Source organism: Polypterus senegalus, chromosome 3, assembly GCF_016835505.1.
Source record: "Polypterus senegalus isolate Bchr_013 chromosome 3, ASM1683550v1, whole genome shotgun sequence".
NCBI classification, from domain to species: domain Eukaryota; kingdom Metazoa; phylum Chordata; class Cladistia; order Polypteriformes; family Polypteridae; genus Polypterus; species Polypterus senegalus.
In genome coordinates, this window is record NC_053156.1 from 203,392,989 (window position 1) to 203,411,895 (window position 18,907).

Here is an 18,907-nt window from a genome sequence, read left to right on the forward strand (position 1 = left end):
TTGCAATGGAGAATGAATGCATGTAACAAATGTCTTATTGCTGAAAGCACGTCCATATTGTACATTAACTGTGAGGTGTGGAATTCACTATGTGCTATGCAAATAGTTTTAAGAGTATGTGGTGAACATTGAAAACTTGTTATTGTGAAAAGATCATTTTATACAGTAAACGAAAGGGTTTTAAAAATAAGACCCCACACAAATCTAATTTGCAGACAACCTGCCAACCTGGGTAAACACAGAAAATGGCTGTTAAAGCAGTTGGTGATGATGCTGCACACTGCACAAGTCCAATTAAGCACATACTGTGATGGCTACATTCAGACACAGATTCCCAATACGGAATGGAACAACTTGAGCTAGAAAATACTTCAGGTAAAAAAAAATTAAATAAATACAAAAATAATTTGACAATTAATTTGAGTCACCATTGTTCACAAGGCAGGACTGAACATTGATAGGTCATACATACAACACCCTTGTGTATAGAATTTTGTCAAGAAAGAACACATTCAGAACACTTAATTATTTTTCACTTATTTTCTTGGCCTCCTCTTTGTCCTATATCTCAGCTTTTACTGAAGTGTAATAATTATTCAGCTGAATAAGTTATTTCAGGTAATCCCTGAATACAAGTTCCTCATGAAAGTGGTTAGCAACACTTGCCCCTTACAGCTTCAGGGACAAGTCCTTAGTTCTAGGCCCTGTCATTGTCCGACTCTTATACTGCATGTTCTTTTCAATGTGGATTTTCTTCAGGCACTCCAGCTTGTTTGCAGATCCCATATGCATGTTAAGTTAATGCCATCCGTAAACTGATTTGGTATGAAAGATAATGGGTATCTGTGTGATGATCCAATATCTGAGCCACAGCTGCTTTCCACTTTGCACACATACTGCTACCAATGTAGGATTAGCATTCGCTCAATCCTGTAATGGAAAAATTCAGGTTTAGTGGCTGGTTTAACTATATCTTGTTTACTGAAGGTAGTTAAACTTTTCCCCCAAATGTATGTAATCAGCGGTCAGTAGTCATAGTTTCAAAAAGAAAAATAAAACTTTTCTGTTTTTTTTTTTTTATTACAGATGCTTATAAACAGAAAAAATACAAAATGCAAATATGTACAGCAGTATTGCACGATAAAAACAGTTTACAAAAGTAGTTACTATCAGTGCAAAAAAAAAAAAGATTGATAATTATTTGCTACATTAACACTGGGTCTTATAAAGTGGTTAAATGAATTAGTGCATTTGTAGGATTTCTGACCAACAATAAAAATATGCATCTGTTATTTTTAATTCCAATATTAATTTTCATACCATGATACGATTCTGAATAGGATGGTTATATTGTCACATCCCCTTGAAATAATTTAAAAGTTTCCTGTAAAACTGCAATTTTAATATTTATGTTTTTGGAATTATGGCCACATATGAAGTGATCCAAACAGATTAAACTCTTAGAAAATGCTAGAAGCCAATGGTCTGTGTACAGTACTGAAGTGGCTTCTATTAGCCATTTTATGTTCAACGGCTAGATTCATTTTTAAAGTACAGGAGACCATGTATTCAGGTCAACAGAAGGTACAGCAGGAATTGATGAACACTTTCAAAAAACTGTGTACAGTCTATATACAGTATATACATGTACATCTTATATACAAACACACACACTACACAACTGTTCAAGAAATTAAATACAAAAGTAATAAATACAAAACTTAATTGGAAAAAGAAACATACAACATTTACATAAAAATTTAAACAGAACATTTTTTTACAACACAGTTCATGCTGCTCCTCCAAACCCCAAAAAATCACAATAAAAAAAGTAATCTGGAAAAAGAAAAGATCTACAAGGTCTATATCTAATAAATATAAAAATTATTGAGGATTTACAATTACAATATATACATTTTTGGCTGAAGCAGCAGCATGTCTTTGTAAGGGATGTTTGATTGTATAAAAGACATATTATCTATCTGTTGTGAAGTGTTTTGTATCTCACTTATTTCCAAAGCCATAATTCAGACAAACCATTCACTAGCTGGCTCAGTTTCAAACAACTGCAGGAAACAAAGAGTTATTACAAAGTTAAATCCAGGCACAGGCTGAACAGTATGTATGTACACTGTATATACACAAGCATTAAAAATTATTTTTTTAAGCACTGAAAATATAATTCCCTGAGAAATACAAAAGACAACCGAAAAATATTGTACAACATTTTGACACTTAAAAATACATCTAGTCAAAGTTGTGCAAAAATATTGTTCCATTAAACCGGAATCAAAAAATTCGGATATTTTGTATCTACATATATACATTTATATAGCTAGCCATACCAAAGCTACCAAGCTGCTGGGTTTCAGAATGTCCACACAATCCATTTAGCGCCATCTTGTTAAAATATCAAAAAGTCGCCACACAAACACAATAACCCAACGAAGACGACTGGCTTCTGCTTCATTGTTCCTGCCACCGATGCCCTAAAATCAAAATAGAAGATACTTTAGTGTACGGCAATTAAAATATTTCCAAAAGTTACTGATAGCAAATATGTATATAAAAAACACTTTTAAGTGACATGATTGTATTAAAAAATACACTAAGAACTAAAAAATTTTCTTCTTCCACTAAGATTTTGTTAGTCATATATGACTAAAAATAAAATAGTGGGGTACCCATAAAAGAATTTAATTCAATTAAAATGCATAAATTCCTTTAATGATTAAAAATATAAACTCTTACAATTTGAAAATTTCTCCAGTTATAACCATTATCATACATGCTTAAATCAACTTTTATATGCTGTGTCATTTTCTTTCCACAGTTAAGCTCGTTAGAAATTTCACTTTACCAAAATCAGTTTGGTAAAAGTAGGTAAATTTGTCCTAGACAATCAGAGATGGTAAGTTGAGTAAAATCATGTAATAATAATAAAGATACAGTTTACTGCACAACATATAGGATAATCATTGAAAAAGTATATTGTATTTGATTAAACTCATGCAGTTGTGTGGTAAAACCTTAAGACGCTCTTCATGATTAAGACTTTTCTCAATGCTGTCCCCGGACGTGATTAAATCTCTTGGCACAAAGTCTTGCCTCGTGGGACATGAAAGTATCTCTTTGAAAAAGTCACGTCTCATCCCAGGCTAAAAAGTCACGTCTCGTCATAGGCTTTTTTTTATTATAATAGGGTGATGCGAGTTATTTTCACCATTCATATTACATTTACAAATCACCTTCATCCAAAGTAACTTTCAACATCTGGAATAAATGTTGATTACATTTCTTTTGGTTTTTCAAGTGGAGCACAGGTAGGGTGAAGTGACTTTACTCATTGTCATACAGTGTCAGTAATGGATTTGAACACACATCTATTTCTAATATAAAGAAATCAAATAAATTATCACTGATAAATCCTAGATTCTATGCCCCAAACAGCTGTAAAAATAAGTTAATCAAAACAAACAATAAAATTATTAATGACTATAAAGATGACAACTATGCATTTAATAATACTGTAAAACTGAGAGATGGCTCATGTGTTACAGTCCACCTGGCAGAGAACAAAAAGGCAAGAAAATACTGTAATAGAAGGTAACAACTAAAACATCTACACAATTAATACCTTATAACTTTTTAAATACATTTTACACATTTATTGTTTTTCCTGACTTATTCATCAAATTCAGAGTCATGAAAGTCAGAGGCTATTTCCAGCATCATCAAGCACAAAGAAAAGGCAAGATGCACTCACATGCATACACCCATACTCACAGAACATTGAATTTGCAGTCGACAGTTAACTTGACATGCACATCTTTGAGATTTATGGTGAAAACCACAGTTTTTCAGAAAACCCCACATGCAGGGAGAACATGGAAACCTCAAATCTGTGACCAGGCCTGGGATTCATTTAGAGTCTGCCAGAGATGTGCAGCAGCAACACTAATCACTGCACTATCATGCCGCCCTACTATATTCAATATTAAGCTAATTATATTTTTTGAAGACCTCTTTCATACTGAGCATGGGAAAGGCACTATATAAATAAAATGTATTATTATTATTATTATTATACTAACACCTGTTGTAACAGGTTCTACATATTATATTCACTTTGTCTGTTTCTGCCGCCTTGCTCCTTTGAAGTATATGTCAGAGGAATGAAGAATTTTCAGGATATCACTTAAAAGGGAGAACGAGGCTAAACCACGACTGTGGGTTCCAACATAAATACGCTGGTGTATGACATAAGGGGATGGACTGTCTTCAAACCACAGTGAATGCTCCATTATATCGTAGAGGGGAAGCATCCTCATTGTTGCATTTTACCAGTATGCTGGATTTGTGAAATACCCAGGTGTTGGGATCATTTGGTCAAAAAGCAAATGTGTATGGGGTGTATGCTTGACTTATATTAGTATGTATGTATGTATGTACTGTATATATATGTGTGTGACTATGCTGTGTATATTCTTGTGCTGTCTTAAACAGCCATTTTTGTTTTATCCTTTTCTGTTTTGTCATTTCTCTGTGCAGTTTCATTTTAAAGGGGGATGGTTCATGGTTATGATCATATAAATCAGTATATGTGCATGTGTTCATTTTTTGGTGTATGATCTTCTAAAGGTCAAAATGTACATAATTATGTTTGTTTTTTTTTCACAATATATACTTTTAATTGGTTCAATGTAGTCTGATGTCTATTTTTTCTGTTTATAAAGGGCATCATCTTCAAAGGGGATCAAATTAGGGCTAAGGTTCTGTCCATTTCTGAACCTTTTATGAAGGGTAGGAAGTGCTTGTGTGTGAAATGGCTCCTCGTATGGCAATTATAGGAACACACTACATAAGTGGTGGCCGGTATGGGGAGGACTTGTTATTGATCAGTTACTCTTGGTTTTTTACCCAGGTATGTCTTCTGGGGCTTTACATCAGTGGCTTGATGGTGATGATGTGCTGCAGGCCGAAGAGTGATTAGTCTAGGGCCCACAAGTCACTGTCAGGGCCTGTAAGAAGTTACTGGGACGCTGCAGCGTTTGTATATGGATGACACACCAAGGACCAACAGATCAGATACAAGTCTTCTATCTCCAGTGACAGAGCTGTTAGATTGGGTCAAGAGGATTTAAGAAAGGATGGATCAGATGGCCGACACCTTGGTGGCACGAGAAGAGTCTCATCAGGAATATATGAAGTAATATTAACTCGTCTTAAATAGTACATGGATACATGTGCTGAGGTTATAATTGAGGAAACCGTTGCCTGTTTTTAGAGCAGACCAGTCAGAATTGCAGGAGGTGGTATATCAGAGTATCCAATGCAGGTGATGTCCATCTAGCTATTTAACATCAGCTGGGCAGTCCCTTTTGAGACCTTTGGTATTGCCTGCTCCATTGCTGGCACTGCAAATTGACTTTCTGAAGACTGGGGAATGATACGGAACAGATGATATTCTTTTATTCGTGGAACAGAGGGACGCATGATTAGAGGTTCATTCCCTGAGTTAAACTGAGCTTATGGGGGTCCTGAATGCCTCGCTGCAGGGATCACTTGGTTGTTGGAGGCAGGCAGCTAAGCGTACTATTTATGGCTGGACTTCATTCAAAAAACCCTTTAGGGATGCCTTTTTCCTGACTAGAATTTACAGGAAATGGAGCAGCAACTGTGGCAAGCCATTCAGGACTTTGCATACAACTTTCAGGCCATGTTTAAAGTGGAAACTGGATATAACAGATGAAGAGATCTTGTGTCGCTTATTCAGGGCTTGGAACTGAAAACTAGTGGGGACACTAAGAGGCAATGCTCAAACCAGCTGATGGTCTTGTTAAACTAGGATCAATAGACGAACAAGACTGGACAGCTAAAAGAGAGTTTAGGCCATCTAATAAAAAGTCTGTTGAACCATTCATTCCAAACATTAACTCCAAAAGAAGAAAGATAAACAGGCTGAAGCCTGGCTACTGACCGTGTTTGGCAAACCAACCCTACTGATGGTGCCAGTCAAGCTCAGGGACATGTGGAGTGAGGCCATAGTTGATTAAGTGAGCATTTTCACTCTCATGCACCTTAGTATATGGCAAAGGATCAAGACCTCGAATAATGAACTAACAGGGTCAATTTCTGTCAAGTTTATACTGACTGTTGGCAGAAGAGGTTTGCTCTAGGCAAGGTCCCAATTATGTGCCAACTGCAGCAGACTATATGGGAGACTGACACCTTTGTATTGGATGATGTGCATTTGGCCATACCTTTACTTTTGGGATTAAACTGCACCGTGGCTGCTCAGATAACAATTTGCCCTCATTGTGAAGAGTATACTTTTCTGGGTCTGGGGTGTTTCATTTTGAGAGGAAATGAGCTGAAGTTCAAGGCCAACCAATCCTTCAAAGTTTTATTTAGCAGTGGCACTGATCCTGGACGAGGCCATGGAACCACATATACTCAGCCAACCAGAAGAGGTATGTCTGCTATTACGCAGATGGCCATTGGTGTGGACAGACCAGTTGGAGACTACCTTGTAGTCATGTATCTATACAACTGATGAGTAGGGCCTCTCCTCAAAAAATACAAATTATTCGGGAGGAGCTGCCTAAGATGTTGCAAGCAGGCATAATTAAGCCCCATGGGCCTCACCAGTGGTGATAGTTCACAAAGGGGATGGGATAAATTGGTTCTGTGTGGACTATCGAGCCCTAAATTCTAAAATATGCATGGATGCCAACCCCATGCCTCTAACACATGATATTCTCGAGTCTCTCCATAGTGCAATGGTGTTTTCCACTTAGGATCTATGATCCGGCTATTGGCAGGTACAAATGGGTGAAAACTGTGTGCAGGAGACTGCTGTGATAACCCAACTGTTTGTACTAGGTTCAGGTTATGCCCTTTGGGCTGGTCAACGCTGGTGCTATATTTCAACATTTAATGGAAAAAGTACTGAAGGGGTTACTTCGAAAGATCTGTTTCGTCTATATAGATGACATTATTGTCTTCTGACCAACTGTGGTTCAACATCTTCTGGATTTGGAAACAGTCTTTCATCGTCTCTAACAGGCCAACCTGACCTTACACAAAGAAATGTCACCTGGTGCAATCCCAGTTGACCTTCCTGGGCCATGTAGTTTCTGCCAGAGGAGTGGAGGTGGATCCCAAAAAGACCATCTCCATATGGGACTATCCAAACCCTACCAATGTGAAAAGCCTGCAGTGATTTTTGGAAATGGTGGTTTGGTATCATAAATTTATACCAAAAATGGCAGAAGTTGCAGCCCCTTTGCACCACTCTCCAAGAAGGGAGTCCCATGGTAATGGACACAAATGCCAGGAGGCGGTGAAGAAATTGAAAAAGGATTTGCTGGAACCTCCCATCTCCCAACTCCAGTTTCAAGTGAATACAGATGCAGGTAACACTGGACTCTGGGCAGTTCTTACTCAGTTCGATAGCAGTGGGAAACATGTCATCACTTACGCCTCAAGGAATTTAATGGGTCCTGAGTAGGGAATCCATTCCCGAGCTAATTCCCGGATGTTTCCCATTCCCGGGAATGAAACTGCTGGAATTCCCGGCTGAACGGAAACAGCCAAGCTCGCATATATAGCGTGTAAAAGTGCAGAAATCGATCAAGAAATAAAAGAGTTATAGTTGAAAATAATTAAGTGGCATGGTTCGTTCGTTGTCTGGTAACACAACTTGAACAGACTTGACAGCGGTAGTTCGGCTGCAACATCCACAACACTAGAAGAAGATGGCGCCATTGCTGCAGATTGCACTTCATCAGACAAAAGCTTTGAACACCAACTTGAAATTGCAATGCGTCAGTCTGTTGCATCCGCAATATCTGTGCCAACAAACTTGGCCTGGGATTCCCGGGAATGACATGCAGGATTCCCTAATTCCCAGGAATGGATTCCCTAGTCATGAGCTCAACTACTCAGCCAGTGAAAAAGAGTGCATTGCTGCAGTTTGGGCTGTGGAAAAGTGGTGTCTGATAGAGGGCCACAATTTACCTGTGAGATGATGGAAAACCTTTGTTCCAGGTGGGATAAGATGAAGAAGCTTATTATGGCCTACCATCCCCAAACCAAACAACAAAACCCTTAAAACTTCCACTATTTGGAGGGGACAGTTTTCAGCATTTATACAGTATCAATCATAATACTCAGACCTGGGATTTTAAGTGCTCAAAGACTCCTTACAGGATCATAAGATGGGGGTTTTGACTCTCAAGAATTTACATTACAGGTAGCCTACTGGAAGGGCTAAAGCAACATAGTGCTGAATGCATTGTCCTGGATCTCAGAAGACACCCAGGATGAGCTTGTGGCCAAAGTCAAAACCTCTGAATCCAAACTGCCCCTGGACTTGCAGATAATCACTCAACCACAGACAACTTGTTCTGTTTGTTAGGGATGGAAGACCTGGGAATATTCACTATGAGGAACTACAAGGGGTGCTGTATCGTGTGATGCCTTCTAGATATAGGGGGCACAAATATCAGCTAGTGGATCCCCAGGAGCTCTTCGCAGAGTTTTTCCAGTACTTCCATGATAGTCCTTTTAGGCGGTGGGGTGGAGGGGAGGGTGGGGTCACCTGGGGAAAACCAAAAACCCTGCTGAGAATCCTGGAGGCTGCCTTGTGGCCCACCATCCGTAAAGATGTCTGGGTCCATGTTAAAAGCTATAAGATATGCCAACAATACAAGATCCCACCAGGAAAACCAGCTAGATTGTGTTAATTCACATGGTGAATGAATCAGGTGAAATGGTGGGTATGGATTTGATGGGACTATTCCTCAGGTCCAAACACAAGAAGTCTGTATTGCTGGTCGTAGTAGTTTACTACTCTAAATGGGTAGAACTCTTTGCCTTGCCCAATACAAAGGCAGAAAGGATTTGCTACATTTTAAGGGAAGACTTCTTTACCTATTGGGGAGTTCCAAGATATATGGTGTCTGAGAGTGGGCCACAATTTACCTGTGAGATGATGGAAAATCTTTGTTCCAGGTGGGGTGTAGTGAAGAAGCTTACAATGGCCTATCATCCACAGACCAACATGATGGAGCAGGTAAACAAAACCCTTAAAACCATTACTGCGTCCTATGTTGTGAAGCACCATCAAGACTGGAGGACATCTTTTGTGCACGGCGCTGCCTTTTATTTTTGACACTAGTGTCTTGCAGATAAAGGACAAATTAATGCCATTACAGTAATCCCCCGCTCTATCGTGGTTCAGCTATCATGCCCCGGCTACATCGCAAATTTATTAATACTATTATTATTATTATTAGGGTGCTCCGCCCCCTGCTTGCTTCGCTGGCCCACCCCCTCGTTTGGTTTAGCAGATAAACAATTTAAAGAAATTCTTATTTTCATGGGAATTGTTACTTATGCATTATTTTCATTTTTACTTTAAAACTTTTGTTAAAACATTTGTCCTTTATTTCCTGCCTCGGCTGTGGTTAAATCTCTTTCTCGCGGCACTTATAATGCTCCCCGCATTGTGAAGGTCTCAACGCACGCTAAAAAGATGCGATCGGTTCAGCTGGTGTCTTGCTGCTGCTGCTGGCCAGCTGTGCGTTGTGCTTGTCACGCTTAAAAGCCTGTACAGCAGCTGTCCTTTTGTCACTTTGTGTCTCTGCCGCTCACTTTGTGAAGTGGCGTGTAGCTGAACGTACGCTAAGCAGAAGTGGACAGATCAGCTACTGGCTTTGTGCTGCTTCTGCCAAGACTGCTGTTCTGTTTACTCTGTGCGTTCTGAAGAGGGGTTTGTGTGATGGCTGAACGCATGCTAAGGAGAAGTGCTCGGATCTATTCACAATCGGCTCGCTCAACCCCCACCCCCGCCACGGAGGCGCGCTATGCTCCTGCTATTTCGTGTTGTGAAGGGGGGAAGCTTAATGCACTCTAAGGAGAAGTGGACTTTGTGCTGGCTCTGTGCTGCGTCTGCCAAGATGCATTTTCAGCTTGTCCCTCTGCGTGTCTCATTTAAAAGCCTATACAGCAGCTCTTATCCTGTCTCACTGCCTTGTCTTGCGTGAAGTTAAAATGTTTTATAATAGAGAAATGTTACTCATATCCTTTACTCGACATCCACATATCATATGTGTTTACAAAGTGTGTTTTAATAGGTTTACATATATTTTTAGAGGTTGTGGGATGGGTATTTTAAGGCTTAAACTATAAAAAAAAAATGTGGTCTTTCTATATCGCGGATTTTCACCTATCTCGTGTGGGTCTGGAATGTAACTTCAGCGATAGGCGGGGGATTACTGTACACCTGGGTGAGGCGGGCATCGGCTTCCAGGATGGGATTTATCTCCAAACTGGTAAGAATGCTCCTTTAAAGCTTAAAGCTGAACCGTGCCCATTGTTGCATTTTACCAGTACGCTGGATTTAACTGTGAAATAGCCAGGTGTCGTGGATCAGGCGAAACGTAAGACAAGGAGCTTGGTCAAAAAGGGACTGGGGAATGAGTATGGTGTGTATGTTTTTTTAGTTTTTCTGTGCAGTTTCATTATAAAGGGGTGGTGGTTCACGGGTATGATCATATAAATCAGTATTTGTATACTTGTTAATTTTTTCTTTTGGTGTATGATATTTTAAAGGGGGAAAAATATAGATAATTATATTTGGGTTTTTCTTAATATCTACATTATTTGTTTAATTTTGTCTTGTTGCTTTTTTTTCTGTTTATAAAGGGCACCATCATTAAAGGGGATCGAATTAGGGCTAAGGTTGTCACCATTCCCGAACCTGTTAAAATGAATCTCTGATGAAGTTTAGGAAGTGCTTGTGTGTGTGTTGGGCTCCTTGTATTGCAATTAGAGGAAGGCGCTACCCTATAGATTGATTATTAAGTTATTCAGTACTAAATGATATATATATACAGAAGTTTATAAACTAAGATATTTCCACTGGTGAATTTATCAGCTAAAGTAGATCAAAAGGAACAACTGGGGAGGAAAAAAATTCAATACTCATCTTTTTTGTCCGGTCATTGTACTGTATTATTAGACAAATTAGGCTGGGTCCAAACAGTTAATAAAATATAATATTTCTCAGAACCATAATCAAATTCAGAATTGTGTGGGACTGTGAACCTAAATTGGATTAAGCAAAAGCTTTGACTAAATATATATGAAATACACTGTATGTGTGAGCAGTAAGAATAATCAATTTATTTATATTTGTCCTTTAACATGAACTTTGTGTCACCTGACTAATTAATATGTGAAAACAACATGTAACTTGTTGCTGATCTTTCACTTTTAAATGAAACAGAACTAATGCTGAAAATACATAAAAGCACATACATTAACATGTTGAAGTAAAAGATAAAAAAAGGCTACTTAATAAAATAGGCTTCGGTTGTGCTATTTTAATGGTATTGATACAACAGATAATATGGCAGTTTAAATTCTTACTTACTATTACAAATACTTTATGCATCTGCAAACATCCTTCCATAACCAAACTGAGACGCGTCTCACTTGATACTGCACTGTATACTTTGAATGACCATTCCTGACAGTAACTAAGAGGGGTAGGAACAGATTTCTACTGAAACTGACATGGGATATATTTAACGTAATCCTTCTCAGTGAGGGACATTGCAAGCTAGGGTGTAAGAGCATACCTTAGCACTACAATTCCCCCCAAAAAAATTTCATGACTTTGACTATTTATGTTTAAAACATAAAATTTAACTAAGAAATAATGTCATTTTATTATGCTCTAACGTTTGGGGGCAACCATACTATCAGCAAAATATTAAAATTTTTAAGAAGTAAACCCTTGTATTTGTTAAGCCCCCAAGCATTTTGCCAATAAAATAAATTAGTTTTTTCACTTGGTTGTCATCTCCTGTACCCTCGATAAAGTTTCTTATGCCTAAGCAAATCTTGTAACTGCTCTAGCAGCAGTTTTGTCTGGTTGAAGGGAGCCCATTAAAGATTAAATCATTTCTTCACTATATTATGGCTAGCAAGTGAATATTTTTATATTGTTAAAAGATTTTGGCTCTCTAAAAATTGTATCTTTTGTTAGATGTACATACAGACACATTGCCATAAGTGCTTTTACAGCTTCCTTATGCTTTAACAAGTTTGTTTTGCCACTGCTAGCAGCAACATATCTTTTATTTAAATGCATAAATCATTATTCTGTATAATGGTGTATCTAATACAGTACTTCATGCCACTTCCCTTTTTCTTTAAGTTAGTCACATGATATTTTTCCCCCTTTCATTTCAGTTTTCTTTGGAGAGTAGGCCCCACTACTCAAAAATCAGTATGTAAAATAGCCAGGAACAGAACATGAAAATGTGGTTAATCTGTAGTTTCACATTTTGTTAACCAGCCAACACAAGTGATCAGAGGCCAATACAAATATCACAGCTGCATTTTGAAATAGCACTTTGCTTTCAAACATCTGTCAAATAAACGCAGTGCAAACAATTAATTAAAACACTTACTGTAATACAGATTCTGTTCACAAAAACAAAGTACAGAAGGTCTGGGAATAATTGTGCTTTGTATATGTGAATGGAGAACACTTGCAGTCTTTATTCTTCTGTCTACTTCATTACAGAGATCAGTGAACAACTATCTTAACAGAAATCTTCTGTTACAGAGGTATATTATAATGACAACTTATACGGTTTACTACTTTTGGAAATGTTTTTCTGCCTTAAGGGAAGAACTGCTAGTTATAATTTATACTTTTTTTTTCCTTTCACAATCTAGATTTCTGGCATCTTCTAAACTCAGAACCTACTACTATACATTAGCTACAATAAATGCCGTGGCTAATGAACCAGTTAACCTCTAATTGTCCTCCAGTGGCCACCTGTGTAAACACTCTTTGGGTATTATTAATGTTTGAATTGCTGTGCGCAAGATATTGAACAATGGAGTGGAGTGACTAAGAAGGAGGCAAAGAAGGAAGAAAAAAAATCTTTCAGAACAATACCTTGTTTTTTAAAATTTAAAAAGAGCCACATGCAATGCTCAAACTATTTAAATGCTTAATATTTTTCAATAGAATAAAAATGTATCAATGACATAAAACAAGTTTACAAATGGTTAAACAGACTTTTGGACATCATACAATTTGTTTACTAAATTTGAGCTGCTTTAGGTTGCGAAAAACATTGCAAATTGATTATGTCATATGCCTCTGTAGATGTCACCATCTACATAACAGAAACAAAAATAACTCTTACTGCCTGCTTTTTTTTGTTTATTTCAGACATATCCTTTTACTCTTTAAGTGAAACATAAAATAAATTACAATGAGGAGAACCATAACTTGACAAATTAGACTTCAAATATATCAAGCAATTAGTTTAACCAAGACTTAAGTAGTGAAATGGTGACAAAACAATACAGAAAGTCACATTTCCAAGTACAAAGATAGTCTATGATAATTAGAATAAAACAGAAAGGCAATAAAGTGAAAACTACTAACAACAGAGTTTGATTTAAATGACCAACTTCTGTTATTTTGCACTACAGCCAGAACTTTAGCATCAGAATGTTCAAACTTGACTACTGAGTGTAGTATCTGTGAGTAATCCACCCATGTTTCAAAAGGTTAAGTATCATACTCTGCGCAGACAATTACCTCTATAGCGTTAGAACAGGAAGACTGAAAAACAGGTGGTGTTTTTAGCCTGCAGTGCTGGCTAAGAAAATGTCTTTGGTATAATGGAATTGAGATAAGGCTTGGGCATTTCCCCTTTAGACTCTCTAGGGAAATATATGAGGAAATGCACTGCGTAGATGTGATTCCTGTCAAAAAGGTCTCTGAAACCACAGATTGTTATCACCTTTTCAATTGAATTATTCTAAAGAAATTTACAAAACATGTTTGAAATCTATGGCAGAGTGCTGTCACATGGCCTTTCTGCCATTGTAATTTTCATACTCAAAAATGTATTGTTCCCAAATGACAGTGTAAAGAAACAAAAAAAAATTAAAAGTAACTGATGAAATAAAGGTAAGATTTTTACTATGGTGTATCTATGTACAAGTAATCCTTTGCCAAAGAAGTATTAGAAGTTTTTTAAACTATATACTGTACACTATATACTGAAAATAAACTAATGAGATAACATTCTCATTAATATGTAACATAAAGGTACTGCATTCTCCAACCCACGCAAGTCTAATTCAGGGTTGCAGGAGCGTCTCCAGGCAGTACTGGGAGCACGACAGGAACAAAGTATTTAATTAAAATTCCTATAGTGTTATATATTGAAATTTATAATTAGGAGAAGTATGTGGTTGGATGTCAGAGTTCGTAATTGTCAATTGTATCATCAATATAATTAAGTGACCAAAAAAAAAAAAAAAGTATCATTCTTTTCTTTGCCAGAATTTGATTCAATCAACTAATTTCTGCCTTGTCCCTTTTATTTCCAGGACTTGCCATAGCTTCCTGTGACCCTAACTGCAAAAAATGTGGTACAGAAAATGGATAAATGGAAAAATGTATTGAATGGTTTATCAATGAACATCTTCCAAAGTACAGGAAGTAAATTGTCTTTCACTTCAATTGTGCCAATAACACTCTAAATACAGTCTAAAAATGCATGCTAGGTAAAAAATGTTCAGAAAATTCATTTTTGCTTTTTTTTTTTTATATCAAGGATAAAATAAGAAGCTGCGTACACCATATTTAGAAACGTCTAACTTGAAAGACTAGAACAATCCATTCAACAATTCATATAAAGCTAAACAAACAAAGGAACAGATTAATAACTGTGTCTGGGTTTTCCATTTGATAGCATTTTCCTCATATTGCCTCGAAAAATTAGATTATATTGATCAAAATGTGTCCAGAAAAGTGGATGAGAAGAACATATTTGAAGTTATACTTATTTTGGGTTTATCTGGATGCAATATTTTATTCCAAAGTTAATTTAAAAAGAAACAGAGCTATATGAAGTTAGGAATGAAGGTGCAAGAAGTGGAGACCAAAGTAGAACCTTGAAATACTATTCTATAAGTGTTTGTTTTTTTGCTTAATTTACTGCAGCTATCAAATGTTTCAAGTTCCTTGAATGACAAATAAAATAGACACTCCTTGTGAGGTAAGGCTAAATTCAAGAATAGGTTATGGTTAAGTTTCTGGACACTATGTCTAACCAGATTTATTTGTTACTATGACATTAATAACAACAGATTTTGTTTATTAGTTAAAATAGGATGCAAACCATTGCAAGGCAGGTAAATATTTGTCTTGACTTATGAAGTGCACTGATAAAACTGAATTGACTGTACATTTATAAAAGTAACATGTCAAAAATAAAGTTGAAAGACCTACAAATAAACTATGTATTATAATTTTCTAAGTCTGCTGAATCCTGGGCAGGAAGCAAGCATACGGTACAAGGCAGTAGCAATCCCCTAGACAGAGTGGCAGTTCATCGCAGGGAAACACACTCAAACACATGGGTCAATTTAGTGTGATGAATCCACCTAAACTAAATTTTGGACTGTAGTGGCAACTCACAGCACCCGGAAGAAATCCATAAAGACACAGGGGAAAAACATACAAACTCCACAATGTAATAGCAACTTTAGTTACCAACACGTTGACTGATGGGTGATATTTATCTTATCCAATGATATGTGCCAAAGAGACCATACTAATTGTACATTTATAGATATGACTTAAGACTGAAGCTAGCCATACCCGAGAAACCACAATGAAGCCTGTATGAGCAATGTAAGTGACACAGGATGTACTTAATCCATTGCTTTCTGTGTAAAAATAACAATGGGCTGTAGTGAGTACAGGAACTTAATTTGAAATGCATAACCTTTGTGCAGTATTCTACTACAAGATCTTGAAATTCTCATCTTGAAAAAGCGGCAGATGGATGAACTCATTATAATGGAATGGTTAAAGTATATATTTGTTTCATATTTGCTTTGAAATCTAGGCATAGTATGCAGAGATGTATAACTATTTTATGTGGATATAATAGTATTACTTCAAAACCATTTATTTACAGTATAAGGTGCAAGCCAATATGCATTACTGTTTTCTATACCTATATATTATCTCCAAGAACTAAAAGAAATACACCAAACAAGCAACAAGTCCACTCATCTCCATTGTTATGCTTGTTGCTTTACTCTATTTCTAAATTTGGTTGATGCCTTTATCCATGACAAATAACATATTCAGGATACGTTTTTTCTTTTTTTGTTTGTTTTTTAAAACAGTTGGGGCACATACAGCAAAACAAAGAAAGAAAATGGACCAGAACCCGTAGGGTTTAAAGTCCAGTGTCTTAGCCACTACATCAAACCCTTCTTACATCATTTTAAAGCTCATAGTCAATCTCAGACAAAAATCTTGATAAAGCAAGTGTCAGACAGAGGATGCAAGATTAGCAACATTATTGGAGGCCAAAGCAAAATATTTCCAACAGGTAATATTAATGTACAGTAGACTAAACTGTATTTGCAAACTTAATTAAAAATTATTTTGATGATTGATATTTTTTAACTGTTTGGTACAAAACCATAAAATCCTTTTGTGAAATTGCTGGATCCTAATTATGATCACTTCATGTAGCTGGTAAATTTCAGATGAAACGCATTTCTGTATACAGGTCAAATCCTGTAGCAACGGAAATTTCAGAATAACAAATACTTTCTGTGGGCCCGGACAAATGTTCATACATCATCATGTTAAATTAATTTAATTTCAATGAAATATAACTTTCAGTACAACAAAAGTTTTTTCAACCAAAAATGGCCACCGAAGATAATGCGATACAACAAATACTTAATGCCGTGCCTACAATTTTTGCATCTAGTCTTGGGAACCCTGAAACAGGCTCTCTCAAAGAATGAGAGAGTCTGTTGCAAAATTTCCAGTCTTAGCGTAAGTGAAGGTGTAACATCACACACATAGCCAAATTCAGAGTCAGTGCTCCTGCTAGCAAGCATGAGAGTAGTTGTGTTGTGTGAGGATACTGTACTGTTCCAGTTTCATAGCGGTTCTCAAAATTTTCTTTGAGAGAATCCAAAAAGTGAGAAATGGCATCAGTTTATGCTGAAAGGAAAATGAACAACCCTCAAAAAAGTTGATTTCGGAATGAAGAAAAATGACGTGGTGAAAGCATTCAGAACCAGGCCGAACATCTTGTTTTCATTTTGTATTTTCACACCTGTATTTCTATCTAACATCTCATTTTCAAATAAAATATATTTCAGAAAGGTTTTTTTTAGAACTCATCCTACTGTTGATTTTTTAAAGCAAATGATTACTATTAAACTTATTAAATATATAACATGGAATTTCATCCATTGGTGGACCCTCTTTTTCTTTACACCTCAGAAGGCTGACTACTTCAAACTCAGTTAAATCACGATAACATGCTACAACAATGTCCCAAATCAGTAATTCTGTTCATAATCTGTGATCTGCACATCAAAAACAGGAGATAGGGAAACAGGAAATAAGATGCACACAAAAAGACAGAATAAAACAAAAATGAGAAAACGGAAAAGCAAATAAAATTCACCCACAAGTGTTTGCCCTGAAAAAGTGAAAAGGTCATACTATATTCTTCCATGCATATCATGATAACTAATAAGATATCTAACTGTATGGCAATGGCATATGAAGGGTATTTAAAAAAAAAAGTAAAGAGGCAAAATTCAACACTAATGAAAACATGACATTTATAAATATACATATGCATGCATACCACACACCTTGACAACAGCAATTCCCATTTTTGACTTCAACAGCAGTCTTTACACTGTGGAAGAAGAAAACCCAGTCAGCTACTAGTTTGATTTTAAATATTAACTATAGTGTTAAAAATGTATTGTTACTTGCGCTTTGGTAAAAAGTATTTGTTCAACTATGTTTACTTGTCATATATTAGGTAAAAACTGCTTAATACATCAATATGCTACTGAAGATTTGGAGAACTGTTGTCAGTGTGTTGATATGAAGCAAACTCTCTGACCATAACTCCAAATTGGCTAATCTACACCATCTTACTGTGGAATATTGAATTATCTTCAAATTGCTGTTGCTGACTCAAAGTTATCTGCTCCTTTGGAAAAGAATAGATATCTACATGGTTCTCACATGTTAAAAAAATTGACACCTTTGGAAGCTGACCTTTTTAATGTTGCAAATGTCTTGATGCAATTCCTGGCAAATGGTCATTCAGCTTTTTAAATAAAAACCTTTAGATGTTCTTTTTCTAGGTTTGTTCTTAACATATTCACACATACCAAAGAATTCCCAGGTGAACTATGCTGAAGATATACTAGGATTTGCTTATTCATATTACTAGGGGTACCCATCAATTTCTAAAAAATGGAGACAATACGATGTACCTCTCATTCACCTAGACCAACATGGTCAGGCTAACGCCAGCAGAGGCAATATGATACTTAACCTCTCAATATCAGTAGGGTATTTAAGCTCTACCACATCAAGATATTCATCCCAGGAGTAGCAAAGAGTGCATGATGAAGCGTATTTAACGTGACAATATCATATTTCTCAACTGCTCACTAACTGGCCTTCGATCTTTACCTAAATGTTAATTCCTACAGCAACAGGCAGTGAGTGCACTGTACCTAGGACAATGCAACATTGCTCTGTTGAGGTTTTAATAAACTTTTAACGTATAAATACCTACTCTTACACTAAATGAAGTTTGTAGTCAATTACCTTAGAAATTTCCCTCTGTTCAGACCTAATTCGATTCTAATTCACATATCTATAACTTTTCACTTCCTAGGAGTCTCATGCCAATATTACTCCATTCACTGTTCCAAATGAAACAAGTTTTCATTACTGAGGTTCTGTCAATAAGACCCCTTAGTCACCTTTATTTAAGCATGA

The 18,907-nt window shown here is 36.5% G+C and overlaps 1 protein-coding gene across 8 annotated transcripts in view; it reads right to left on the reverse strand.

Moving 5' to 3' along the window:
* Positions 1-1,066: 1,066 nt before the first annotated feature.
* bcl2l11 (BCL2 like 11) overlaps positions 1,067-18,907 on the reverse strand; it is a 51,057-nt gene continuing 33,216 nt past the window's right edge. For 5 of the 8 annotated variants that reach the window (XM_039748376.1, XM_039748383.1, XM_039748378.1 and 2 more), the window contains one exon: positions 1,067-2,489. In XM_039748376.1, the coding sequence (XP_039604310.1) occupies positions 2,405-2,489 (85 nt within the window). In that variant the 3' untranslated portion in view covers positions 1,067-2,404. Of the gene's footprint in view, positions 2,490-17,754; positions 17,802-18,907 lie in introns of those variants that run through there. The other 3 variants (XM_039748381.1, XM_039748379.1, XM_039748380.1) reach the window with 3 other exon arrangements.